This window comes from Pocillopora damicornis, chromosome 8, assembly GCF_964200805.1.
Source record: "Pocillopora damicornis chromosome 8, jaPocDami1.2, whole genome shotgun sequence".
NCBI lineage: Eukaryota > Metazoa > Cnidaria > Anthozoa > Scleractinia > Pocilloporidae > Pocillopora > Pocillopora damicornis.
The window spans coordinates 15,026,328-15,054,320 of record NC_142677.1 but is presented as its reverse complement, the minus strand read 5'-3'; the positions used below and the strand labels follow the sequence as shown (position 1 = coordinate 15,054,320).

The window sequence follows — 27,993 nt, the reverse complement described above, 5'->3', positions numbered from 1 at the left end:
TCTTATTCTCCTAGTCTGGTTACAGATTCCCCACCAATCTAACTCTTTTTCAAAAATTATTTGCAAATTTTGCTCGACTACATCGCCTGACGAAGACCAGCAATAAGACAGTGGAAAAGTCGCGATCTCAGTAAGTTGATAATGACTTCTAATCATAGGACAAACGATTCAAAGTTTATTTACTGTATTATAACCACGCTTTACAAAATCGTCTATGGCAGCAACTTTCCTTTCAAAACGAAAATTGATGGAACTAAAGTTCGTTTTTCGCTTGTTTTATGAAGGTAACACCTGGCAACTCAGCTAAGAATGATGAGAAGAATGATTTTCAAGGAATTTATATTTCTCATTTCTTCATTTCTTTATTTCATGTATTTGCTTATTTCATCTGAGTTCTGCTTAGTATTTCTATTACTTTGACAATGAATTAACCCTTCGAAGTTTAATATCAAGTTCAAAATTAGCTCTTAATTGGTCCTTCAATTTTGTAATATAAATGAACGACCGCGACCGAAGAGCCATTCGGTACTTTCCGTCCGCCTTTCAAAGTCAGAAAATTCATTTGAATTACAAATATTTTTTGAAAGTTAATATTCATATTTGCGATTAGTTCTGCACGTGGAAAGAACGTGAGAAGTTCAAGAAATTTCAACTTCTTTTGCAGCCTTTCTCGGGCCACAAAACACATCGCTTTCACGTTACAGCCTTAGATTTCGTCCGCTCTGTCAAGTCCAGCTTGTGTTTCGTCGAAGTTGCCGATAAGGTGGCCGAAATTCGACGTCGAGGATAAATGAATGTCATTTTGTCACGAATTTCTTCAAGGTAAATAGCTCATGCATAATTTCATCTTTAAAGAAGTGCAGTATTCGTGTCTCTCGCCGTTGCCCTCGTTCAAGTCGGAGCTTTGGATACAAAAAGGAAAATCCAGCCATGCCCAGCCGCCTGGACAGTTCTATATGTACCACCTGATTTACGGGCAACAGTGAGAAATTTTAATTTTTTAGTTAATGGTTAGTTTGTTGATAGCTGAATGTGTAGTAATTTATCTCTTCATTTCTATACTCGTTTTTTATTCTATATACAGTCACTTGCACTCACAGCATGTCAAAATCAAGACATTTGTCGTAAACGCGCATGTTACTTCTCTGATTCCCAACCGTGCCCGTAGAGCAAAACCGGTGATTTTGAAAACGTTTTGAAGTAGAATGTGTTTAGGAAACCAGAGTAATTTAGTCTCCATCGAGTTAGTCACCAGATATCTCGCGTCTGCTCGAATCAGCCGAATCGAAAGGTCTTGGTTGAAACCTTGTGTTATGTGTGTTGATGAGAAAATTCAACATTCACAATAACTCTCCGCCAGGTGTTTAAATAGTTACCGGTGAACTGTCAGAGAAATCTGACAAACTACTTAAGGGTGCCCCACCAGAAGAAGAAGAAACGAGGCTCTTAGTACATGTGCCATCATACCACAGATACCGGAACATACGTTAATGGCTGTGGGAGTTATAATTAGTTTCGTGTGCGGGGAATAAATAGCCTTTATCTCAAATTGCTTTTCACTTTCTCGAAGGATGTTGAATGTAATGTTTCTTCTCTGTATTAGAATGTAAACTTTTATTATCTCCTGATGGAGTTCTGTCGATATAGATATCATTCTTACGCATTAAACTGATGTGCATACTTAAAGAATGATGTAAACGTTTTAGAAATCAATTCATTTGTATCTCGAAGTTTGGTTCTCTCTTTAGAACAACATCAAACATAGAATGTGAACTTCTCGAAATAAGAAATTCGAGGGAGGAAAGGGAAACCGGACAACGTTTAACCTGGTTAGTAATTCAGTTAACCTCTTCCGCCCTAAGATCAGTATGCATATTCTCCAAACTGTTTCCTATACATTACCTGAGGTGCTGATGAGGAGAATTTGTTTCATAATCCGGAGCTTCTCTGGTTGACCATAACCTTTATTCTCAAGAGCTTAATGTGTGATTTGGGGATGATATTGTGAGGAGAAATTAGATGCTAGTCACTCTTAGGGGTTAACAGTTTACCCTTTTACTCCCAGATCTCACTAGCAATTCTCCTTACTGTCTGCCATATTCTTGTTAACATCTCACTTTGTTATATTATTTATTGCATAATTTCATTTTATTTCTCATTATACAACTGACAATGGATGATGCTTCATCCGAAACATGTCTTGGTTTCATTTAAAAAAAAATATTTAAAAAATGAACTTCAAAAGCATCGTGTGGTTGATCAAATCGATATAAACGTCTTTACTTGTCTTCACTAGGTGCTTTTTCTACCTTTATTGATTTACTTCATCAATTTGCCTTTGCTGTACTTCATTTTTTGTCAAGTATCTCAGCAACAGTTCGCAGCCGAATTCATCAAATTATGACCTGTATGGCCCCTCACCTGCTCGTTCCTTTTACACTCGTATTAGAGTCTGACGCGATGGGGTGCAAGGGCCGGGAAAAGGTGTAAGGCGAAGCGAGAGGTGGTTTAATGAAAAACTGCTCTTTGCCCGAGTTAGGTGGGGCTGAACGAGAAATTATTTGGCTCTCTGCTAAGCCAAATAATTTCTCGTTCGGCCGCCCACACTGATGGACTGAGTGGTAGGACAATGATATTAGTTTGGAGATTTGACATTGGATCAACTAACGTTCCCCTTATTGACACGTTTTCTTTATTCTCATCACTCGTCTGCCAGATATGGTAGTAAGGAGAAGTTCTGTCTTGGTCACTAATGAGAGTTAAAGGGTTAAGCGAAGAAATTCCGCACGGTGTCAAGGCAGATTTATTTACCATGCACTTGCTTTTTATGTGATGTACATTGCGCGCCATATTTTCTTATAAAAAACAAAACGAAACAAAACAACCAAACAAAAACAATAGTAGCATACAAATGTATGTACGACTGATGTGCTGTGAACGCGTAAATCTGGATTTAACGGACTGCAAGTAGAAACTAACCGGGTCGAAAGAAAAAAAAAAGAAATGACATATTCCCTTACTTTAGAGCGCTTTTGGTGTGATTAATCTTTTTCTTTGTTTCTGTTGATAATAAATAACTGGTGTCAAAGAGTTATGTAATGGTTATCGTACATGAAAATTCATCTAACCTATCTATTATAGCGATGTTTTAGCCTGACAAATATTCCCATAACTTCGACATATTTCTAGAGAATATCTTGAAGTTGATTAAAATGGCAAGCCTAAAACTATTATTGCTAGGATTAAGCTGATAAAAAAAATTATCTGCTATTTTCCTTTTTCGTTCGCAGCCGAAAAAAACGATACATTTTGGATATTACGAAGCACTTATTTAAAGAAAGTCGTACATGTACTCTCATAACATTCTTTTTTCTTCAAGGGCAGGGTCAAGAATAGAATGAAAGCAAAAATTTGGAAATCAAGAGATACAAGGGAGGAAAATGAAGATGGAGGGAAGCATCCAATAAGGTTTGTTATTTAGTTTGTGACGACTGATTAAGTTATGTATAGTTTATGGGGCTGGTTTGCGTCCAGTAAACTGAACATTTTATTTTGCTGAAAACAAAAATATTTCGTAGTTTCTCCATTCCCCAATCTATTCGATGTCTGTTTGAAGGAGATGACTTGCAGTACTGTTTGAAGAAGTGACAATACTGCAGGCAGATACTTTGTTGATGGTAAACATTGGTATTGAAGAAATTCTTTGTCATTGTCTGTAATGTTATAATTAAAAGAAACTTGCGCGTGAAATATGTTCATAGAAGTCAATTGTCAATCAATCAAACATTGTCGATGATGTTAAACTTTTTCAACCTAAAATTCTGTTCGTTTTGAAGGTTTTTTTGAGATCTTTTAATGTGATCTTTCAGTAAGGGGCGTCCTGAAGAGAAATTTGTCGTTATCCGAAATCGCTTTTTCGAAAACTTGAGCAGAATTTTTGATAACAGTCAAATAAATTTTTTTTCCGAGAAATTGCCAAAAGTCTGGGCAGTTTTTCTAAAGATCATCGATCAACCCCCGAGCAATTATTAAGAGACGTTGCCCTTTACCGACAAGTTGCTTGACGAAAAATCCTTAATTTTTACACCACCTAAAGCTAAGCTATAAGGACTCTAATAAGACCAATAGTGCTAGTTTAAACATACTAGATGGCTTATCTGACGAAATAAAGCTAACCGTGTGCGTTTTATGTTACTGATAAATTTCTTTATCGGATTTGCAGAGTCGGAAGATGAGGATGAAAACAGGGACTCAAAGAGGATTGGAGAATTGGAATGGGAAATGCACAGAGAGATCAATGATGAAGAACTCGGCAAACTGTAAGTTGTTTGACTAACTTTACATTACGAAATTAGAGAACGATGCCAAAATACTCATTAGCTTGACTATCCAAAATATTCTGATGATAACAGCGTTGTTACAAAAACTACAAAGGTAGAAAACAACAACCATTGTAAAGTATGTTTTCCGATGTACAGTAACACAACTTTCAGGGAATGTTTTCTGCGCTGAATAAATTTAACGAAAAATCCTCCTAAGGTTAAAGAATGACCAATCACATTTCCCAGTCGAGAGGAAGTCCCAGCTTAACCTCTCAACTCCCATGAGTGACCAAGAAAGAACTTCTCCTTACAATATCTATACAATATCAAGCAGACAAGTGATGAGAATGAAGTAAAATGTCAATTGGGAGATTATAGTCGATCAAATACCAAATTTTCCGAGCTGACATCATGAAAATTGGTTTGCAGACAGTACGGAGATTTACTAATCAGATCTGGGGGTGAAAAGGTTAAATTGATTGAACGGCTGTTATTCGAGAGCTAGTGAACCAGTTAAAAGGTCATTTCAAATAAAAAAAGTTCCTAGACAGAAAATTAGTCCCTAAATTTTGTAAATATTTACAAGTCAAACATTTAAGACAAGTCACTGAAAACCGTTTCAACTCAGAAAATTTACTTTCTTAACCATTCACAGAACTCTTTGGATATCAGGTAGTCTCAGATCGACTGGGTTAATGTAGTTCTCTCTTAAGACAAAGTCTTTTAAGTGAGAGATCACATAGTTACAAAACGAACATATTTCATTTTCTTTGAAGAGCTTTTAACAGATAATGAAAACTACCAAAAGATTTACTAACTTAAAATATCAACTCCCTGTTGCTATGATTGGGTTTTTTAATATGTGTTGAACATAAGTTAATTTCATATCACTTGAACTCAGTAACACTCAACCGTGATGGGTAAGCTAAATATTAATAAACAAATGGCTGTGACAAATGAATTTTAACGCCGTATGGTTCCCAAACGTAAACGTTGTTGGTATGCACAAAATAGTTACCGTGATTTTTTTTTCTTTGTTGCCGAAGATCATTCCCGTTGTCACCACTCTAATATTAAAAAATTAATTAAAAGTTATACGCCTTCACATTATCGAAGAGAAGTTTCTGGCTTGTGAGCTAATTCCGAGAATCATGATGGTTTTCGTAATTTGTTTACTGCGTTGATTGAATCAAGTGAAGGCACGTGACTGGACGTGTGACTAAGGGAAATCATTCGCTTGAGATTCGTAGTGTTCTCGAAAACAATGAGTTGTTGACAACAACATTATTTCTCATTTTTGGTATTGTTTACCATCCCTTAAAAATAGCTCCGGCCATCCGATGGAATATACTTTGACACAAATGTTTTGGCCTTTACCGGCTATACGTTATGGCGATTCATGAATGTCTTGCGCGATTGTCGCAATTTGTCCGGCACTAGGTAACATATTTTGTGCTTCGACATGCCACAAACATCATTAAAAGTAAACTCTCTACATGGAAAAAGTAATTTGAGCGCCTGCTTTAAATCCTTGCAACTCGTTCGCGGCTAAATGTTTCAACTTTGTTTTTTCTGATCAGGAAGTTGATAATTATAAACATCGATACGAGCTTCGGTTTTTACTTCAAGAATGAGAGTACATTGACTGAGTAATGATTACTCTAGCTTTATGTTCAGTTAACATGCGTGCTGCACACGAGGTTACACGCTAGTGTGCTGTGTCCGCTCGCTCGCTAGCTTTTTATTCGAAGGTTAACACGCTTTGCGTGTTTGCCTGCTCGTGCTTCATTTTTCAACAGCGCACGCTGTATCGGTTGTAGGGTGTTATATGAAACAAAAGCATATGCACATTTAAGTGTGCTCTAGCGTACTCAGCAAGCGTGTTCGAGCCAGTTTCTTTTTTTAAGTAGAAGTGTGTTGTGAGCATGCTATTACCTTTGTCCCTATACTCATACAGAGGGTCATTTCATTGAAGGTATCCATTGTCGCATACAACTTCTCTCTTCCTAGAAATACTTTTGTGAGCGAATCACAGTACAAATAAGAGAAGCGAGTCAAGTAAGATTGTGAACTATATCCTGAAAATTCTACAAAGCAGTAACTATCGTTTTACGCTTATCATATTGATGAATGTAATTTAGACTTCATAGAGATAAGCCATTTTTTAATTGCACCCATGTTGCCGATTATAACGTTTTGAAAGAGAGATTTTCAGTTGGTTTTTAGTTGAGAGACATACTTTCCACAAACATCACCATACGTGTCTCTGCCAGCAATCTGCGTCGAAACAGAACATTTCGAATGAGTAAGATTGTCGACCGTTGCTTTAGAATTCTGCAATATTTTCATTAAATATCGGATGAATTTAATCGGTATGAGCTTTTCAAAAGGAGTTTTCACTTGAGAGATTGCAAGATGTTTCTTTTGGCACTTAAGCCGTTTACTAGCAAAAACAGGAGATTTACGCGTCGACACTTGTGCAGCAAAATCAAGGCCATTCTTGGTTCTTACATTTAAATGAAACGATTTGAAGAAAGGATCTGTTAGTACAGGTTAATAGGATTTTATTGTGTTTTAGTTTATTTTTGTTTTTATCCGAAGAGTTTTTGCGGTTTGTTTAGGGAGAAAGTACTTAGCTAATGAAAGCGGATTTTTCTAACCAACAAATGCAAACACGTCCTCCTTTAACAATGGATATGATACTTACACGGTAGGAGCATACTTGTTACATTAAACTGTTGCTAAGAAAAATTAAGTCTAAATAGTTTAAAGAGGCCGGGAATGCAAAACAACAGACTGAGTCGAAAAGCAGAACAATACCTTTGAGCTCTAAAGATAAATTTTACAATTTTTATGCATTGAGAATGTAACTTTTCATTCCAAGGCAGCCACTGTTTCGAGTAATGCATTTTTCATCAAAGGAAATAAAAAACGTTGCAGCAAGGCATAAGTGCGCTGCTAAATAAAGCGAAGGATTGTAATCGACATCAATATTTTTTTAGGATTTTTTGCGAACAAGACTCATTTCCTTCAATATTTTTCCTACATATAGAAGAATTTTGTTAAATTACTAATGCGTTCCTATAAATATCTAAGGTCCCGAAGTGCACAAGCTTTCCACCCCTAATGATGGGTGGAAAGTATTTACCTCGTTTATCTTTGTATGTTACAGCAATTGAGAGAAGAATTCTAGTGTTGAGAACCATTTCTTTAAATTTGGTGTCGAAAGGGGTACGGTGTCTAGCTTTGCAACAGAAGTGGCCAGTGATAAAATCCGAATAGTAACCGAATAGTCATATGGACTAGATCATTGGACCCTTAGACTATTTTTTGGAGCATTTCTTGGAGCATTTTTTGGACTATTTTTTTGGACCATTTTATCGGGGGGGGGGGGGGAGGCAGACCATTAGTACTTTAACTTTTTGTCATGTGAATGCGAAACTGGCACCTAAACGCTGGACTATAATTGTTATAGAAAAGATCGCCAACTCCTGTTTTCGATCCTCCTCTGTGAAGTCATGCGTGTGCCTGTTTACTCGACTTGTGCCAGTGCTAAATGATACTCACAGGTTAGTATGAATCATATTTCAGTTGCCTCACGTTTTCCTTTTTGTATGTGCCAAAAAAAGCGAGGAAAAAGCGCGATGGTTTTATAAGTAGTTTCACATCATGGAGTGTAATCCAGCTGTCAATGAAACTCTCTTGACTTATCCAAGCTCCAGATAATAAAATTTCCCGGGAAGAATCGGTCACATTTACTGACTTCTACGTTTTGCCGACGGAAAATATCTGCAAACAACAGTAGCCACCATAGTTCTACTTCGCAGGTTTCGTTGGTTTTTGGGCAAGAAGTGATTGGTAGCGGCCCAGGCAAATTGGAAAACAAACCTTGGGGAGTCGCGAGGAACCCCGGTGTCGGTGATTAACTCGTTTGTTTGCGAATCAGATAAGTAGTACCTCTGTTTTATTTATTTCAGAATGATAGCATACATGTTTGAAACACAATTTATATGTTACCATATGCCTTTTTTGTCAAACAATCAGTATGTATACACATTTGAATCCAATAAATCTACAAAACAGGACAATGAATATTTTTATTTCATTATCAATTCATTTACTTTTACTAATCACCACTATTCGCCACTATTCGTCACTGTTCGCGACTTTTCGCATTATTCGGTCGCTATTCGGGTTTTCTCACTAGCCAACAGAAGTTCGTTTGAGAGAGATAACGATGTGTTTGTTTTCGGATTATACATTTTTACCCCCAAAGAATTTACCAATATGGGTCATACGATTGGTTGTACGAGAAAATATTTTTCTTTATGAAAGGGGCTTTTTGTGATCAAGAAGGACAGGTTTTTAACTCAAACACGGAATTTCTAAACATGGATGGTACGTGTCATTTGAAATTTTAAATATTTAACTAGCTGTAGCTTAAAACCGTTGTCAAACAAATGTATCCATAAATCAGAAAACATTTTAAACGAGGGTCAAGATTAGAACCAAAAAACTCCTGTTACAGAATGTTTAGTTTGTTGCGTTTGTATTTGTTTTCTATGGCGAGATCTATGTTAAGAATATGTAGTGTGTTCGTTTCTGTTCCCATGACATTCCACTCCTTCATACTAAGTGCGTCGTCGCTTTCGTTTAGCCTTCTGCTTGCCAGGTGATGATTTGTAGGACGTTGTCACGTTCTCTTTGCAAACTGCTGTCTTCACAGCGCAGAGGCGATTTTCCAGGTAAATGTTCTCCATCAAAGCATGAAGTATATTATCACCTTCCTGAAGTGACTGCCTGTTTAAAGACTCGATAGGATTGGTAGTGCTTGGTCCCTGTTCCCAATCCTTGTCGTCCATTTCCTTAAAAGCCCTTGTAAACATGGTCAGGTGATTTACACGGAACCACCATTTACTCCAATGCTCTAGCTTCGTCCAGTCTTTGTTGTGGATGGTGTCAAATTCCGAGACCAACAAATTGCCTTCCTTCTTGTAATTGTCTGGTGCCAGAGAGCGCATCGAAAAGCAACAAAACATTTCTTTTTCGCACTCGTCTTCGATTTTGCTTGCTAGGGCTTTTAATATGCGAACTAGTGTCATTCATGCAAACAAGCCTGCAGGCTCTTTTAACTGATCGCTGCCAGTGAACCTTGCATCTCCTGATCACTTTCCGGGAAAGGTCTTCACCCAGACACTGTTGATTTCCTTTGTATTGTCCATCATCAAAGTCAACCAAGATAGATTTCAAATTCTTGCCATTTGCGAAGCGGGTATGATCAAACGTCACTTTTTTTAAAATCGTGGCGATGGACTTAGCGTAACTCTCACTGTCTTGCCTACTACATATAACTCTTGCTACCGCATTATACACGCACGTTTCGTCGTTAAAAGAAACAACGTTTAGAAGGTATGGGAAGAAGTCATTACCAGTAGAAGTAACGTCCATGAATAAATCCTCTGTTGTACTCAACAGTGCAGATTGAAATGGAGCCATGAAGAAGGCATACTTTCTGCAAGAAGTAAAGAGGTACTCGCTCCCTTTCATCTGATATTGACCCATCATCTGGTTGACTTATTCAATTACCATACAACTGGTTGCTTTTCACTTTTTTCCGAATTTTATCGAATCGGAGCACCTCTTCGAGTGGGCGTAGCTCTCTGTAAACAGACGTCCATTTGCCAAGGGCTATCTTCCTCTCTTTTTAAACGCAGTCGGCATTTGCTGCAGGCGAACTAGCTTCGGCTGGGACGTAACCAATTCCAAGGCCCTTCACACTGTCTTTTGTTTTTTTTTAGCTGTCATCGGAAACAACTCTTTGGATGTCTTTCACTCTGCTTGATATGCTGTGTGGAGCTGGTTTGTTGCGATTGTGTCGAGTTCCCGGTACAAGACCAACCATCGCCTTCCATCGTCATTGCAGGGCCATATGTAGACCATATGCAAACTACATGGTGCAGATGAAAGAAGAGATTAATTTTCCCAGTGACGTAAGCATCGATTTATCTTTTGTCTTTTAGAGACCACATACTCACAGTCAGGGCCAGCACAAGTTTTCACGCCTTCACAAGGCCCCCGTCTCACGTACAAGGATGTCTTCTTACCTTCTACAATTATGTTGTTCTTCATCGTTTGCGAGCCTCTTATTGGCAGTTGGTTGTCATCCCAGATAAAATGTGGCCGAGTATTGGCTTCAAAAGGCAACCTGCGCCAATCTCTTAAGGTGGCCAATGGTTTCTGTGAGGACTGTAGGTCAGTCTCGAATCCGGGAAATTCGTATTGATCTTTGTCTGTCAGCTTGTGCCAAGTATCAGAATGCTTCAAAACTTCCTTTAACTTTGGTAGGTGATGGTGTCCACGTCCACTCCTTTTCTTGTAAGTTTGGGTTGTCCAATACACCCAAACTGAGTCCGATGGACCAAGGTCATGAACAACCAGACTCGCCGGAAGTCAGTTCGCGAGAGACTTAGTAAATATACAACAAAGTATAGAGTTGCGGACTGGGTGGAAATACATGTCGGCAAACGGCCGGACTCCATCAAATCCGATGGAGACGGGTTGCCGTGGCAAGAGTATATCGAACTCGCCGCGTGTTAGTTCGCTAGATACTTAGAAAACATACAGCAAAGTAGAGTAGCGAAAGGGGTGAAAAATGTCGGTAACGGACTTCGTCGGATCCAATGGAGACGGATTGCCGTGGCAAGAGTCCATCGGACTCGCCGCATGTCAATTCGCGATAGTCTTAGAAAATATACAGCAAGGTAGAGTATAGTGAAAGGGATGGAAAATGTCGGCAAACGGACTCCGTCGGATCCGATAGAGACGGGTCGCTGTGGAAAGAGACCATCGGACATCGCCCCTTGTCAGTTCGCGAGACACTTAGAAATATAAAGCAATGTTGAGTATAGTGAAAGGGATGGAAAATGTCGGCAAATGGCCTCCTTCGGATCCGATGGAGACGGGTTGCCCTGGCAGCATCTGCGCACTTTAATAATTTACCTGAACTTAAACTTTCACCAAATATCTCCGCCGATGAAATACGTCACAAATAAACTCCCAATCAACGAGTCAAGGTCTAAAGCCTTAACGATCACCGGAAAGCGCCTGGCGTCTAAGATCAATAATGAACTTGTTGTCACAGTTGAGGACAATAGGCTCGTAAATGGAAAAAGTCCAACACTTTTAGGTTTAACAATCGTAAAACGATAGTTACTGCTTTGTAGAATTTGCAGGATATAGTTCACAATCTTACTTGACTCGCTTCTCTTATTTGTACTGTGATACGCTCACAAAAGTATTTCTAGGAAGAGAGAAGTTGTATGCGACAATGGATACCTTCAATGAAATGACCCTCTGTATGAGTATAGGGACAAAGGTAATAGCATGCTCACAACACACTTCTACTTAAAAAAAGAAACTGGCTCGAACACGCTTGCTGAGTACGCTAGAGCACACTTAAATGTGCATATGCTTTTGTTTCATATAACACCCTACAACCAATACAGCGTGCGCTGTTGAAAAATGAAGCACGAGCAGGCAAACACGCAAAGCGTGTTAACCTTCGAATAAAAAGCTAGCGAGCGAGCGGACACAGCACACTAGCGTGTAACCTCGTGTGCAGCACGCATGTTAACTGAACATAAAGCTAGAGTAATCATTACTCAGTCAATGTACTCTCATTCTTGAAGTAAAAACCGAAGCTCGTATCGATGTTTATAATTATCAACTTCCTGATCAGAAAAAACAAAGTTGAAACATTTAGCCGCGAACGAGTTGCAAGGATTTAAAGCAGGCGCTCAAATTACTTTTTCCATGTAGAGAGTTTACTTTTAATGATGTTTGTGGCATGTCGAAGCACAAAATATGTTACCCAGTGCCGGACAAATTGCGACAATCGCGCAAGACATTCATGAATCGCCATAACGTATAGCCGGTAACAGCCGAAACATTTGTGTCAAAGTATATTCCATCGGATGGCCGGAGCTATTTTTAAGGGATGGTAAACAATACCAAAAATGAGAAATAATGTTGTTGTCAACAACTCATTGTTTTCGAGAACACTACGAATCTCAAGCGAATGATTTCCCTCAGTCACACGTCCAGTCACGTGCCTTCACTTGATTCAATCAACGCAGTAAACAAATTACGAAAACCATCATGATTCTCGGAATTAGCTCACAAGCCAGAAACTTCTCTTCGATAATGTGAAGGCGTATAACTTTTAATTAATTTTTTAATATTAGAGTGGTGACAACGGGAATGATCTTCGGCAACAAAGAAAAAAAAATCACGGTAACTATTTTGTGCATACCAACAACGTTTACGTTTGGGAACCATACGGCGTTAAAATTCATTTGTCACAGCCATTTGTTTATTAATATTTAGCTTACCCATCACGGTTGAGTGTTATTGAGTTCAAGTGATATGAAATTAACTTATGTTCAACACATGTTAAAAAAACCAATCATAGCAATAGGGAGATGATATTTTAAGTTGGTAAATCTTTTGGTAGTTTTCATTATCTGTTAAAAGCTCTTCAAAGAAAATGAAATATGTTCGTTTTGTAACTATGTGATCTCTCACTTAAAAGACTTTATCTTAAGAGGGAACTACATTAACCCAGTCGATCTGAGACTACCTGATATCCAAAGAGTTCTGTGAATGGTTAAGAAAGTAAATTTTCTGAGTTGAAACGGTTTTCAGTGACTTGTCTTAAATGTTTGACTTGAATATTTACAAAATTAAGGGACTAATTATCTGTCTAGGAATTTTTTTTTTATTTGAAATGACCTTTTAACTGGTTCACTAGCTCTCGAATAACAGCCGTTCAATCAATTTAACCTTTTCACCCCCAGATCTGATTAGTAAATCTCCGTACTGTCTACCAACCAATTTTCATGATGTCAGCTCGGAAAATTTGGTATTTGATCGACTATAATCTCCCAATTGACATTTTACTTCATTCTCATCACTTGTCTGCTTGATATTGTATAGATATTGTAAGGAGAAATTCTTCCTTGGTCACTCATGGGAGTTAAGAGGTTAAGCTGGGACTTCCTCTCGACTGGAAAATGTGATTGGTCATTCTTTAACCTTAGGAGGATTTTTCGTTAAATTTATTCAGCGCAGAAAACATTCCCTGAAAGTTGTGTTACTGTACATTGGAAAACATACTTTACAATGGTTGTTGTTTTCTACCTTTGTAGTTTTTGTAACAACGCTGTTATCATCAGAATATTTTGGATAGTCAAGCTAATGAGTATTTTGGCATCGTTCTCTAATTTCGTAATGTAAAGTTAGTCAAACAACTTACAGTTTGCCGAGTTCTTCATCATTGATCTCTCTGTGCATTTCCCATTCCAATTCTCCAATCCTCTTTGAGTCCCTGTTTTCATCCTCATCTTCCGACTCTGCAAATCCAATAAAGAAATTCATCAGTAACATAAAACGCACACGGTTAGCTTTATTTCGTCAGATAAGCCATCTAGTATGTTTAAACTAGCACTATTGGTCTTATTAGAGTCCTTATAGCTTAGCTTTAGGTGGTGTAAAAATTAAGGATTTTTCGTCAAGCAACTTGTCGGTAAAGGGCAACGTCTCTTAATAATTGCTCGGGGGTTGATCGATGATCTTTAGAAAAACTGCCCAGACTTTTGGCAATTTCTCGGAAAAAAAATTTATTTGACTGTTATCAAAAATTCTGCTCAAGTTTTCGAAAAAGCGATTTCGGATAACGACAAATTTCTCTTCAGGACGCCCCTTACTGAAAGATCACATTAAAAGATCTCAAAAAAACCTTCAAAACGAACAGAATTTTAGGTTGAAAAAGTTTAACATCATCGACAATGTTTGATTGATTGACAATTGACTTCTATGAACATATTTCACGCGCAAGTTTCTTTTAATTATAACATTACAGACAATGACAAAGAATTTCTTCAATACCAATGTTTACCATCAACAAAGTATCTGCCTGCAGTATTGTCACTTCTTCAAACAGTACTGCAAGTCATCTCCTTCAAACAGACATCGAATAGATTGGGGAATGGAGAAACTACGAAATATTTTTGTTTTCAGCAAAATAAAATGTTCAGTTTACTGGACGCAAACCAGCCCCATAAACTATACATAACTTAATCAGTCGTCACAAACTAAATAACAAACCTTATTAGATGCTTCCCTCCATCTTCATTTTCCTCCCTTGTATCTCTTGATTTCCAAATTTTTGCTTTCATTCTATTCTTGACCCTGCCCTTGAAGAAAAAAGAATGTTATGAGAGTACATGTACGACTTTCTTTAAATAAGTGCTTCGTAATATCCAAAAATGCATCGTTTTTTTCGGCTGCGAACGAAAAAAGGAAAATAGCAGATAATTTTTTTTATCAGCTTAATCCTAGCAATAATAGTTTTAGGCTTGCCATTTTAATCAACTTCAAGATATTCTCTAGAAATATGTCGAAGTTATGGGAATATTTGTCAGGCTAAAACATCGCTATAATAGATAGGTTAGATGAATTTTCATGTACGATAACCATTACGCAACTCTTTGACACCAGTGTTTTAGTATCAACAGAAACAAAGAAAAAGATTAATCACACCAAAAGCGCTCTAAAGTAAGGGAATATGTCATTTCTTTTTTTTTTCTTTCGACCCGGTTAGTTTCTACTTGCAGTCCGTTAAATCCAGATTTACGCGTTCACAGCACATCAGTCGTACATACATTTGTATGCTTGTATTGTTTTTGTTTGGTTGTTTTGTTTCGTTTTGTTTTTTATAAGAAATTATGGCGCGCAATGTACATCACATAAAAAGCAGGTGCATGGTAAATAAATCTGCCTTGACACCATGCGGAATTTCTTCGCTTAACCCTTTAACTCTCATTAGTGACCAAGACAGAACTTCTCCTTACTACCATACCTGGCAGACGAGTGATGAGAATAAAGAAACGTGTCAATTAGGGGAATATTAGTTGATCCAATTTCAAATCTCCAAACTAATATCATTGTCCTACCACTCAGTCCATCAGTGTGGGCGGCCGCACGAGAAATTATTTGGCTTGGCAGAGAGCCAAATAATTTCTCGTTCAGCCCCACCTAACTCGGGCAAAGAGCAGTTTTTCATCAAACCACCTCTCGCTTCGCCTTACACCTTTTCCCGGCCCTAGCGCCCCATCGCGTCAGACTCTAATACGAGTGTAAAAAGAACGAGCAGCTGAGGGGCCATACAGGTCATAATTTGATGAATTCGGCTGCGAACTGTTGCTGAGATACTTGAAAAAAAAATGAAGTACAACAAAGGCAAATTGATGAAGTAAATCAATAAAGGTAGAAAAAGCACCTGGTGAAGACAAGTAAAGACGTTTATATCGCTTTGATCAACCACACGATGCTTTTGAAGTTCATTTTTTAAATATTTTTTTTAATGAAAACAAGACATGTTTCGGATGAAACATCATCCATTGTCAGTTGTATAATGAGAAATAAAATGAAATTATGCAATAAATCGTATAACAAAGTGAGATGTTAACAAGAATATGGCAGACAGTAAGGAGAATTGCTAGTGAGATCTGGGAGTAAAAGGGTAAACCGTTAACCCCTAAGAGTAACTAGCATCTAATTTCTCCTCACAATATCATCCCCAAATCACACATTAAGGTCATGAGAATAAAGGATATGGTCAACCAGAGAAGCTCTGGATTATGAAACAAATTCTCCTCATCAGCACCGTAGATAATGTATAGGGAACAGTTTGGAGAATATGCATACTGATTTTAAGGCGGATGGGGTTAACTGAATTACTCACCAGAAAGTTGTCCGGTTTCTCTTTCCTCCCTCGAATTTCCTATTTCGAGAAGTTCACATTCTATGCTTGATGTTTTCCTAAGGAGAGAACCAAACTTCGAGATATAAATGAATTGATTTCTAAAACGTTCACATCATTCTTTAAGTATGCACATCAGTTTAATGCGTAAGAACGGTATCTATATCGACAGAACTCCATCAGGAGATAATAAAAGCTTACATTCTAATACAGAGAAGAAACATTACATTCAACATCCTTCGAGAAAGTGAAAATCAATTTGAGAAAAAGGCTATTTATTCCCCGCACACGAAACTAATTATAACTCCCACAGCCATTAATGTATGTTCCGGTATCTGTGGTATGATGGCACATGTACTAAGAGCCTCGCTTCTTCTTCTTCTGGTGGGGCACCCTTAAGTAGTTTGTCAGATTTCTCTGACAGTTCACCGGTAACTATTTAAACACCTGGCAGAGAGTTATTGTGAATGTTGAATTTTCTCACCAAAACACATAACACAAGGTTTCAACCAAGACCTTTTGATTCGGCTGATTCGAGCAGGCGCGAGATATCTGGTGTTATACTAACTCGATGGAGACTAAATTACTCTGGTTTCCTAAATACATTCTACTTCAAAACGTTTTCAAAATCACCGGTTTTGCTCTACGGGCACGGTTGGGAATCAGAGGAGTAACATGCGCGTTTACGACAAATCTAATTTTGTATCCAAAGCTCCGACTTGAACGAGGGCAACGGCGAGAGACACGAATACTGCACTTCTTTAAAGATGAAATTGCGCATGAGCTATTTACCTGGAAGAAATTCGTGACAAAATGACATTCATTTATCCTCGACGTCGAATTTCGGCCACCTTATCGGCAACTTCGACGAAACACAAGCTGGACTTGACAGAGCGGACGAAATCTAAGGCTGTAACGTGAAAGCGATGTGTTTTGTGGGCCGAGAAAGGCTGCAAAAGAAGTTGAAATTTCTTGAACTTCTCACGTTCTTTCCACGTGCAGAACTAATCGCAAATATGAATATTAACTTTCAAAAAATATTTGTAATTCAAATGAATTTTCTGACTTTGAAAGGCGGACGGAAAGTACCGAATGGCTCTTCGGTCGCGGTCGTTCATTTATATTACAAAATTGAAGGACCAATTAAGAGCTAATTTTGAACTTGATATTAAACTTCGAAGGGTTAATTTATTGTCAAAGTAATAGAAATACTAAGCAGAACTCAGATGAAATAAGCAAATACATGAAATAAAGAAATGAAGAAATGAGAAATATAAATTCCTTGAAAATCATTCTTCTCATCATTCTTAGCTGAGTTGCCAGGTGTTGCCTTCATAAAACAAGCGAAAAACGAACTTTCGTTCTATCAATTTTCGTTTTGAAAGGAAAGTTGCTGCCATAGACGAGTTTGTAAAGCGTGGTTATAATACAGTAAATAAACTTTGAATCGTTTGTCCTATGATTAGAAGTCATTATCAACTTACTGAGATCGCGACTTTCCACTGTCTTATTGCTGGTCTTCGTCAGGCGATGTAGTCGAGCAAAATTTGCAAATAATTTTTGAAAAAGAGTTAGATTGGTGGGGAATCTGTAACCAGACTAGGAGAATAAGATAATCACTCGGATTTTGAAGATGAAATCTGAATTTTCTCATATTTCTCTCCTTGGTGCCTTTCCGGATGCTACCGATGCCTTTTCCGAAACCTCCATTGTTTATTACAGCAATAAAGATGTATGTACAATTAACACTATTGAAACATTGCTTAACATTTTATTTAGCGAGGTAAACAGTTAACATTTCAGCTTCACAACACGATTGTTTTCCGCAACTACAAATGATCTGTCTTTATAAGACATTATGTATTTAAGTAGTTTCACCGCTGACCACTCGTATTTCGGTCTTTTTTTTACCCCGCTCGTCGCCTGTGATGTAGTAACTTGTCACGCAAAATTTCTAATTTGAATTAACATGATCCGCTCACATGATCTGTGATCCGATCTGTGATCCGATCTGTGATCCGATCTGTGATCCGATCTGTGATCCGATCCATGATCCGATCCATGATCCGATCCATGATCCGATCCTTGATCCCACCCCGTCTGATTCGGGTTTTTTCAATGTCCTGTTTTGTCCGATCAGGTCTGATCCGGGTTTTGTCAACACCCGTTGAAAAATGCTACATCCACGCCACAAGTTCCCCTAAAAGAAGGAAATAATAATAAATAATCTTAAGAATCTGTAACAAATCCTTAATACACAACATTTAAAAAGAAAGATTATGAATAAAACTGGCGATAATAAATAATTTTAACTGCTAAAACATTAGAAGCGGGTAGGGACACCCTGCTCAACTAAAAGCTGCGTTATGTTTATACCACACACTAGATCTGCGCTTGAGCTTACAGCTACATAGAAGATTCACTCACTTTATTTTTCTTTTTCTTACAAAATAATTTAGATTATGTTGACCCGCAGATAGCAAATTTGCTATTCGAGGCGGGTCAATCATCACCAAACATTATTTACAATATATAAAGAAAATTAAAAACTAAATAGTTAGATATTGTTAAATTATAAAGAGAAGCATAACTGGTAAATACATCAATAGTTGTTCAATAAAGTATAGAAGCAAATAAATTAGTACTGAGCAATCGGATCAATTTGTTTTAATTATGCAGTCCTTAAGTTTAGAGATCTTTTCAACATCAAGATAAGAATCTTCATTATCTAGTATCTGAAATAAAGACGTTTTAATTTGTTTATTAAAGGAATGTTTTGATAACGTTTTGAATTCTTTCGGTATCTTATTCCAAATTTTGACACCAACACGCGAGAGAGCCTTTTTTTGTAGGTTAAGTCTAGAGTACTTTGTACTAAAGAGCTGCGATTTGGATGATCGAGTATTGTAGGTATGAATATGAGATGTTTTAGTAAATAGTTTCAAAATATTAATGGGAGCCCTCTGGTTGTGCACGTCAAACATAAGTTTACTTACGGCTTCATAATATAGGAACGTAACAGGCAGAATTTTTGCTTTGGCAAATAAAGGGATGGCATGCTCTCTTCGATCGGTGAAATAGATTAAGCGCAAAACTCGCTTTTGAAGAACTAAAATCTTGTTTAAATAAGCATTTGACGCATTGCCCTAGGCAAGGAGTCCATAAGTTATATAAGGTAGAATTAATGAATTGTAAATATTTACAAGGACAGTAGAGGGAACGAAGTACCTCAGCTTTGCAATCATCCCTATTGTTTTACTTATTTTTACGATAACAGAGTCAACATGGTTTTTCCATGACAAATTTTGATCAATTAAAACGCCTAGATATTTGATATAACTTTTTTGCTCTAAACTAACTCTTCGGTTTGTCTCACAATCTAAAATACCTATTTGTGGAGAAAAATGCATTTTTTTCTGACGAGGACGAAAAATTAAGAAATTTGATTTTTTTGTATTCAATGTCAACCTATTTGTAGTTAACCAGTCATGTACGTTATTCAACTCTACATTAACCGTTTGCTCGATCGCCTTAAGATTCTTATCAGCATAAAGTATATTAGTATCATCCGCAAAGAGATAAAATTTTAGTTTATCAGAACAAAGGTGAATGTCATTTATGTAAAGTAAAAATAGAAGAGGTCCAAGGACTGATCCCTGGGGGACACCACAGGGGGAGATAAGTTTTGTTGATAAGTGCTCTCCAATCTGAATTGTTTGTGTTCTATTTTTTAAATATGATTGAAACCAGTCATTTATCAATCCACGGAAACCGTAAAAGTTCAATTTATCGAGTAATATTTCATGATTGACCGTATCAAATGCCTTTTTCAGGTCAATGAAGACACCGCATGAGAAGTACCGTTTATCCATATTACGTAGTATATCTTCGACAATATCAAGTACTGCATGCTCTGTGGAATGTGACTTGCGAAAGCCATACTGTGAGGAGTACAATAGGTTGTTTTTGTCAATAAATTCCTTCATCCGGTAGTACAAAAGTTTTTCAAAAATCCTATTAAAATTAGACAAAAGAGATATTGGTTGATAGTTTGAAGGGTCGGTCTCGTCGTCACTTTTATATATTGGCGTTATTTTAGAAATCTTAAGTTTTGAAGGATAGACACCAAGTATAACAGATAAATTGAAAATATGAGTAAGAACTGGAGATATGATATTGCAAGAAGATTTAAGCAGTTGTGTAGGGCAGGAGTATAAGCCACAGGATTTACTATTTGGTAGGGATAATATTTCCTGTTTAACTTCTTCTGGTGTAATGGGTTTGAAAAAGAAGGAAGAATCAGGTGATTTCAATTTACCAAGATAACTCATATAGTTATCTTTCTTTGGCAATTTACTTGCTAGTAAATTACCAACATTTGCAAAATGCTTATTTAGAATATTTGGTAATCTGGAAGGATTTTGTGTTATTTGATTGTTATTGCTTGGGTCTTTCAGCTTCGTTAACACTCTGCTTTTTGTCCTTTGGTTATTTATTAATTCATTTATTACTTTCCACGTCTTTTTCATATTATTTGTATTTTTCTCAAAGAAATCATAGTAATAACGTTTTTAACTCAAACGAATAAGGTTTGTAATTTTATTTCTATAATATTTATATTTGCTGCGTATTCCATTTACATATAGCTTGTTCTTTATTTTTATTGATGTCCTTATTCCTTTTGTTATCCACGGTTTTGCAAGTTGTTTAATTTTACGTTTGGATAAAATTTTAACAGGCGCATGGTTATTCACGACTGAATTTAATTTTCTGTAGAAAGATGAGAATAGTTCATCAATATTATTTGTTTTTGAGGCAATAATAGCATCCCAGTCGATCGCGGACAAATCATTATTAAATTCCTCAGAGGAGAATTGAGAGAAGTCGCGTTTTTTAATTGTTTTCTTGACAGGTTTGTCTCGCTTAGATTTCAAAATACAAAATTGAGAAAAATGATCAGAGACATCGGTAATAATGTTTCCACTAATTAGAACTTGATCAGGATTATTAACGAAAATATTATCAATAATTACGTACGCGTGTTGGTTTGTCAATAGTTGGAAGAAGATAAAAACTCTGTAGGGCCGGTAGGAAATCCTGACTATATGAAGATGATTCCGTCTTTAAAAGACATAGGTTAAAGTCACTCATTAAATAAAGTGTTTTCCCAGTGGAAGCCAGCTTTTCGATTGTATCATTAAAATATTCAATGAATGAGTCATTCAAGCTTTCATTGTTTTCAATTACAACTAGTTTTTCCATGTGTTCGCTGGAAGTGTCCTTTCAGTTTTATAAAAAACTTTTTTTGTTGTTTGTATTTCTCTAGTTAAGTTTAGTTATTTACATCTCCTAGAATCATGATGTGTCAGTCTTAGCGTGCCATTCCTCGAAAGTCGAAAATGGTCGGACAGTGTAAAATTATTTAGTTGGTAAAAAATATTGGATGTACGTTGAATTATTTGGGTTCTGCCTTTCAGATGGCTGAAATCCATGATGCTATGGAGTTGCTCCGTATTGAAGTAGAGAGAGGGAAGAAGACCCAAGAGACGAAGATAGAGAGAGGCGGAGAAGAGAAAGGGAGACAAGCAGACAGGAGGACAGAGACAGGTTAAGGCAAGAGAGGAGGGTCGAGGAGGAACGGCGCGGAGAGACAACTGTCCAACCGCGTCAACCCTTACGGCAACCTCCACGTCAACCTCCACGTCGTCCCAATAAGTAATCTAAACTGCTTCCTACTGTTGGATACATTTTTAACCGTTTAATTTTGTTTTCCCAAGTCTTATTCGCGTATTTTTCAAACTTAAAATACATGATATAGCATGGCGCATTAACATACGAAACATCCCTTCGAGTGTTGAATATGTCTCGGAGTGCGAGCAGTGATCGAGAGAAATATTGTTTTTCCCTAAATTAAAATTAATTACACGCAAACGGACAAACAGAAAGGAAACGTAAAGCCCGGCGCACACTAGAGCTATCAGCTGAGCTGAGCGTCACTCGTGGCTGTTGGCGTAAGCTGTTTCCTCAAGTGTGCGGTGTCATGTTCTGCGATTTTTGTCACGCGTGCCATGAGCTCAGAATATTCAACATGTTGAATAATTTCGTGCACGAGTGAACATTGACTCACAGTGTGCGCGCGTTTTGAGCTATCAGCTCAGGAATCAATGCGAACGCGCGTGCGTCCTTGCCAGGACGGGGATATCAGCGCTAAAATTTCTTGAATGAAGTTCTGTCTAGTCGGTGATATTGTCTGAATTTTTCTGGATCTTCATAATTCAATTCGCGAACAATATTTGCACATGCCCCTTGGGTTTGGCGGCGTGAAACCCAAGATTTTACCCACATCTTTCGGTTAGCTGCTCTCAAGCGTCTTCGTCTTCGTCGCAGCATTGAAAGGGAAAGCAAAACCTCTTCATCCTCCGACGAGCTTGAATCTAGATTTTCACCGACATCTGCCATCTTGACTTCAATAAAACATGGCAAGGACGCATGCGCGTTCGCATTGATTCCTGAGCTGATAGCTCAAAACGCGCGCACAATGTGAGTCAATGTTCACTCGTGCACGAAATTATTCAACATGTTGAATATTCTGAGCTCATGGCACGCGTGACAAATATCGCAGAACATGACACCGCACACTTGAGGAAACAGCTTACGCCAACAGCCACGAGTGACGCTCAGCTCAGCTGATAGCTCTAGTGTGCGCCGGGCTTAAAGGTAACACCGAACCATTTCATTTGCGTACGAATTACTTTGTAACCATAGCGTTGGCATTCACATGTAAAAATAACATGTTAAACATGTCACATTTTTGCGGGAGGTCTTCCAGTAATTCACTCCTATTTGTTTAATGAAAAGGACATGGCCGCATGGAGATACAACTGACCCTCTCTTAATGAAATGGCAATCCACTTTAATTTCGTTGCAAAAGACACAACTGTTATTCAATCGTAGAGACTATGTAATTTTCATGATTTCGCGCGAAGGGTCACGTGGTTTTTACAGCTATTGTTATAACAAAAGTCTTTATTTCCTTGCAGAGAAATGTTACAACTGTGGATACATGTAATGCAAATTTTACGGCAGTAATATAATTTAATTATACACTAATTTATCATAATTAATCTACCGACGCAGATAGTGGCGTAAAATCTTGCAGTATATAAACTGTTAATCACATATTACACCGTTATATATATATTCCCAAATGCAGATTGCATGTAGACACAGAAGGTAGACTTAGTTCAAGAACAATTTCCTTTTGTCCAAATTGATCTCACACCTGACAATTAACATCTTATAACTTCTTTATCAACTTGCTGAGGTCATATTCCATGGTGATGGAACCTTTGGAATAAAGGGGGTAAGTTTCTGCTGCGTCGGTGGGAGAGTATAGCATGGTAATTTAGTATTATTGACTGAGTTGATAAGGTAAATTGGTCATTGTAAAGAGTTTAACAGCTGATGTTTCGAGTGTTGGCCCTTCGTCAGAGCGATTGAGACTGTTACCCTTAGGAATAGTCTACTAAATGACATCACTGACCTGTACCTGGTTTTAAGCGTAATCTCAAAACTTACCTTTTGAGCCAAGCTTTCAGTTTGTTGTCTCCAATAATGTGGTGTTTTTATCTTCTTTAGGGAATTGTAAGGTTTTGTTAACAATTATCTATATGTAACTTTATAATGGTTTAGTTAGCTTCCATTATCATAAAAAATGTATATTTTTTATTTAATTTTAATTTTTTATTTTCAGAGCAGCATATTTGATCATGCATATATGTGAGCCCTATAAATTCTAATTATGCTTATTATTATTATAATAATGTCCATTGCTGAAATATTCTCAGCCCATGTCTGAAAATGTACTTTTAAAGCGTGACACCTACATTCTTCTTAAAATCATTGTCTTATGCCTTCTGAGCTGAGTACTTTCAGTGTTTTACTTAACCATTTAATTTCACTCTCATGAGTGACCAAGACATCATGTTTTCCTTACATTTTCAATTCAATATCAATTAAGCAAAAAAAGTGATGAGAATAAAGAAAAGTATCATTAAGGGGATTATTTAAATTGATCCAATAACAAATTCTTCGAACTAGCATCATAAGAACGGTATGGCAGACAGTAAGGAGAATTACTTTTGGGAGGTAGGGTCTGTTTACATGGAGGTGGGGGACCCCAGGTAGTTGAGGTAACCTGCCAAGGTGGGGTAACCCGCCTTTCCATATAATCTCTCCTTTTATCTTGATCACGTTTACATGATAGGTTGGGTAACCCTGTCAACCGGGGTGACAATTTACCATGTAAACGTCTAAAGGCGGGGTAACCCGCCTAGCCGGGGTCGCATTCATGGCAAAAAGCTCAAAAGCTAAACACGTAAACTTTGTACATTTCCCAGCCGTCTTATGGCAGAAATCACCAGAAATCGCAACGGACACACAAGGAGTGTAAAGTGTTCACATTTCGGAATATTTAGCGTTGTAAATCGACCGTATTTCGTTTCCCAAACTATTCCTTATGACGTATAAGTCTACGATTCCTCGCGTAGCCTAACACCGCGTAACACAACACCGCGTAACACAACGCGTGACGCTTTCATAAATAAATACATGTCCGAGAATTAATCTTTCGTCTTTCTCGAGATGTGAGCTTGGGACGCCTCTGCTCAAACTCCCTAATTGCAAGCGCAACAACAACCTCAAGAAACCTCATCTCAGCATCCCGGGGTTGTAAGATTGCGTGTAAACGCGTTTTATTTTACGACACCTCCACGTAAACAAGCCCTTAAAAGGTTAAAGGGAAAGATTGCAGTTTACACAATGTGAATAACGACTGATTGAAATATATTAGGGGAATGAGTTTTAATTACGGCATTTTAACAGTTCTTCCATGGAATAAGTGTTTTTCTCTCGACATCTTAAACTAATACATGCTGGTATGACGTGTTTAACAAGGGAGAAATATTTTGGTGCAGCATGTACTTTGTGCCCAGTCTGCAGCCTGCAGTCTCAATTTTGGTCTTAACAAATCATCAATTGATTTTTCATGGAATTTGAAATTTTCAAGCACTACGCTCCCCTGCAAAAACAATCCTATTTTATTTATAATTTATGTTTATTTTAATGCCATCACATTTAGACTATTTTATTCTCTCAAACTTATATTTTATTCTTATTTACCTGATAGGGAAAATAGAGCTACTATTTTAAATGTGTTTTACCTTTATTTTAAACCTATTTTAAAACAAGATTGAACAATGTGGTGTATTTTATTTCTAGTTTCTCAAAACAAGTAGAAAAATAACCAACAAAACAGACTATTTTAATCCTATTTTCATTTCTTACATCAGTAAACCAGTGATAAAATAGGCTGTTTTATTCATATTTTCAGCTGATAGGACATGCTATGGCCATTTCCTTTGGAAAATATGAAAAAAAAGGCCATCACAATCCTATTTTATCAAAGAAAATGTTGAATAATTACAAAATGGGTTTAAAATAGACTGTTTTATTTCTATTTTTTGAGGTGGATTCCATTTCATTTCCAAAATATGCATTAAATAGTCTATTTTGATTCTATTTTCTCCTAAGTATCCTAGACCCACAATGATTAAAACAGCAACTAGACGTGTGGTGTAATAACCTGTCATATTTTATTCCTATTTTATTTGTGAATTCAAGCTTGACTAACAATGTATTGTTGTTCTATATTACAAAATATAAATTTAAGGCAGCTGTTTTGTACTTGCACCAATCATATCTTCACAAGATACAGTGGAATTTAAAAGTCACAGTTTCTGTGTTAGCAAGATAAATTGAAAACGTCAGACCGACGTTTTTCATCTGCGTTGTTGTAGCTTTCAAGTTTCCGATTGAATTTCTTTCTTTGCCAAAGAGTTGAACGCCAAGGCTTGCCTTTAGCATCGAATCTCCACTTTTTACTGCCCGGATCGTTGCTTGGGTCATGTTTAACTGAAACTGATCAACAAATCGATCAGCAGGAGATCTAAACGCAAACATGATGCCTAATTCAAAATTGCCCAAGAAAGACAAACAACTACTTCTCAACTTCTCGCGCGCTTTTCACTTCACACAGCTGATAAAAGAGCCTACTCGAATATCTGACACCTCACGGACCTTGATTGACCTGATTTTTGTCAATAATGAACATCGCATTGTTAAATCTGGTGTTGTTTCGTTTCCATTGAGCGACCATTACCTGGTGTTTTGCATTCTAAAGACTGGTGTGCACACAAAAGCACATCCAAGAATGTTTGAGTATCGCTCTTACAAGAATTTCGATGCGAATGCATTTAACGAAGATCTTAGGAATGTTCCTTGGCACGTCGTTGACAATGAAAACAATATCGATGACGCTTTATTAACTTGGAACAAACTGTTTTCAGAAGTTGCAGACGATCATGCACCTGTCAAACGACGACGTGTGAAGGGAACACCTATTCCTTGGATGAATAGCAAAATTAGCGAATCAATGAGAGATCGAGACTGGTATCATCGTAAAGCACGTAAATCGAACTCAGAAAAGCACTGGAACACTTACAGGAAACTGAGGAACAAAGTAAACCGCTTAGTAAAATCTGCTAAGCCGAAATATTACTGCGAAATGATCGAGGAAGCCAGAGGAGATCACGGCAAAATGTGGAAAGCTGTAAACGAAGCTTGCAATCGTAATTCATCCTCAGAAAAGGTTCAGTGCATCATTTCCGATGGCATTCAGCACACCACTTCCAAATCCATTGCTGTTGCTTTGAATAGCTTCTTTGCATCCATAGGCAAGCGCCTTGCTGACAAAATAACGACTACCTGGTCGAATTGCAACTTGGTTTTAGAACAACCGTTGTCTCAGTTCCAGTTAACTGAACTAGAGGAATCGTTTGTGCTTCAGCAGCTTACCTCTTTGAAGACAAATAAAGCAATTGGTTTGGACAAAATTAGTGCTAGACTACTCAAGAGCTCTGCTAATACAATCACTCCCTCCATCACTAAGCTGTTGAATCGATCGATTCTTACTGGTAAATTTCCTAAATTATGGAAATGCTCAAAAATTACAGCCTTGTTTAAATCAGGCGACCGGTCAAATGCATCGAACTATCGACCTATCTCTATTTTACCGACACTCAGTAAAATTCTCGAGAAAGCCGTGCATTCCCAGCTGTACCAGCACTTGGTTATTAACAACCTTCTCACAAGGAAACAGTTTGGATTCAGGAAGGGGCTCTCTACTGAATCTGCTTTGACATCATTTGCTGATGAAGTCTTATTGAACATGGAACAAGGTAAACTGTGTGGGGCCGTGTTTTTGGATTTAACCAAGGCTTTCGACACTGTGGACCATCGGATTTTGTTACGCAAGCTCTCCAAAATTGGTTTATGTGAGAACTCGCTTCAGTGGTTCCGCTCTTACATTACTGACAGGAAACAGCGTACATGTTGTGGGAATGAGTTGTCTGATGAATTGCCAGTTACCCATGGGGTCCCTCAGGGAAGTATTCTGGGTCCTCTGCTATTTGTCATCTACATTAACGATTTTCCAAGCGTTCTAGATGCCTGTCAAGCATCACTTTATGCAGATGACACGGTGATCTACTGCTATGGGTCTTCCTCTCAGGAGCTGACTGAAAAGCTCAACCAAGACCTCCTGGCTGTGGCGAAATGGCTGAATGAACATAAGTTAACACTGAATCTGGACAAAACCAAATGCATGCTTATAGGCAGTAACAAGAAGTTACAGAGGAAAATAGCTCTAACTGTTTCAATCTTTGATCATTGTATAAACAATGTTACTTGTTTTAAATATCTTGGAATCTTTATATCGTCTGATTTTTCGTG

The 27,993-nt window shown here is 37.5% G+C and overlaps 2 protein-coding genes across 10 annotated transcripts in view; both read left to right on the top strand.

Annotated features, from left to right (window-relative positions):
• LOC149041577 (peroxiredoxin 2-like) overlaps nucleotides 1-27,993 on the top strand; it is a 54,776-nt gene that overhangs the window by 10,114 nt on the left and 16,669 nt on the right. The gene's annotated exons all lie outside the window — the stretch shown is intronic.
• On the top strand, nucleotides 5-23,203 carry LOC149041579 (uncharacterized). 8 transcript variants are annotated; one of them, XM_089214846.1, is made up of 10 exons: nucleotides 5-130; nucleotides 665-822; nucleotides 1,749-1,829; nucleotides 3,380-3,468; nucleotides 4,223-4,319; nucleotides 8,658-8,720; nucleotides 8,980-9,067; nucleotides 10,343-10,663; nucleotides 21,621-21,858; nucleotides 23,184-23,203. In XM_089214846.1, the coding sequence occupies exons 6-8, from the start codon at nucleotides 8,718-8,720 to the stop codon at nucleotides 10,603-10,605; spliced, it is 354 nt and encodes a 117-aa protein (XP_089070972.1). In that variant the 5' UTR covers nucleotides 5-130; nucleotides 665-822; nucleotides 1,749-1,829; nucleotides 3,380-3,468; nucleotides 4,223-4,319; nucleotides 8,658-8,717; the 3' UTR covers nucleotides 10,606-10,663; nucleotides 21,621-21,858; nucleotides 23,184-23,203. The 8 variants fall into 8 exon arrangements, with proteins under 8 accessions (XP_089070972.1, XP_089070977.1, XP_089070976.1 ...); XM_089214851.1 differs by lacking the exons at nucleotides 10,343-10,663; nucleotides 21,621-21,858; nucleotides 23,184-23,203 and adding exons at nucleotides 9,798-9,851; nucleotides 10,121-10,312; nucleotides 10,668-11,389 and having other exon boundaries at nucleotides 3,385-3,468; XM_089214850.1 differs by lacking the exons at nucleotides 8,658-8,720; nucleotides 10,343-10,663; nucleotides 21,621-21,858; nucleotides 23,184-23,203 and adding exons at nucleotides 9,798-9,851; nucleotides 10,121-10,312; nucleotides 10,668-11,389 and having other exon boundaries at nucleotides 3,385-3,468.

Excerpts from the sequence above, each read along its gene's own strand:
- LOC149041579 (XM_089214846.1), top strand. Across the intron at positions 9,068-10,342 it reads GCGCAGAGGCGATTTTCCAG|AGACCACATACTCACAGTCA; the intron begins GTAAATGTTCTC and ends TTTGTCTTTTAG.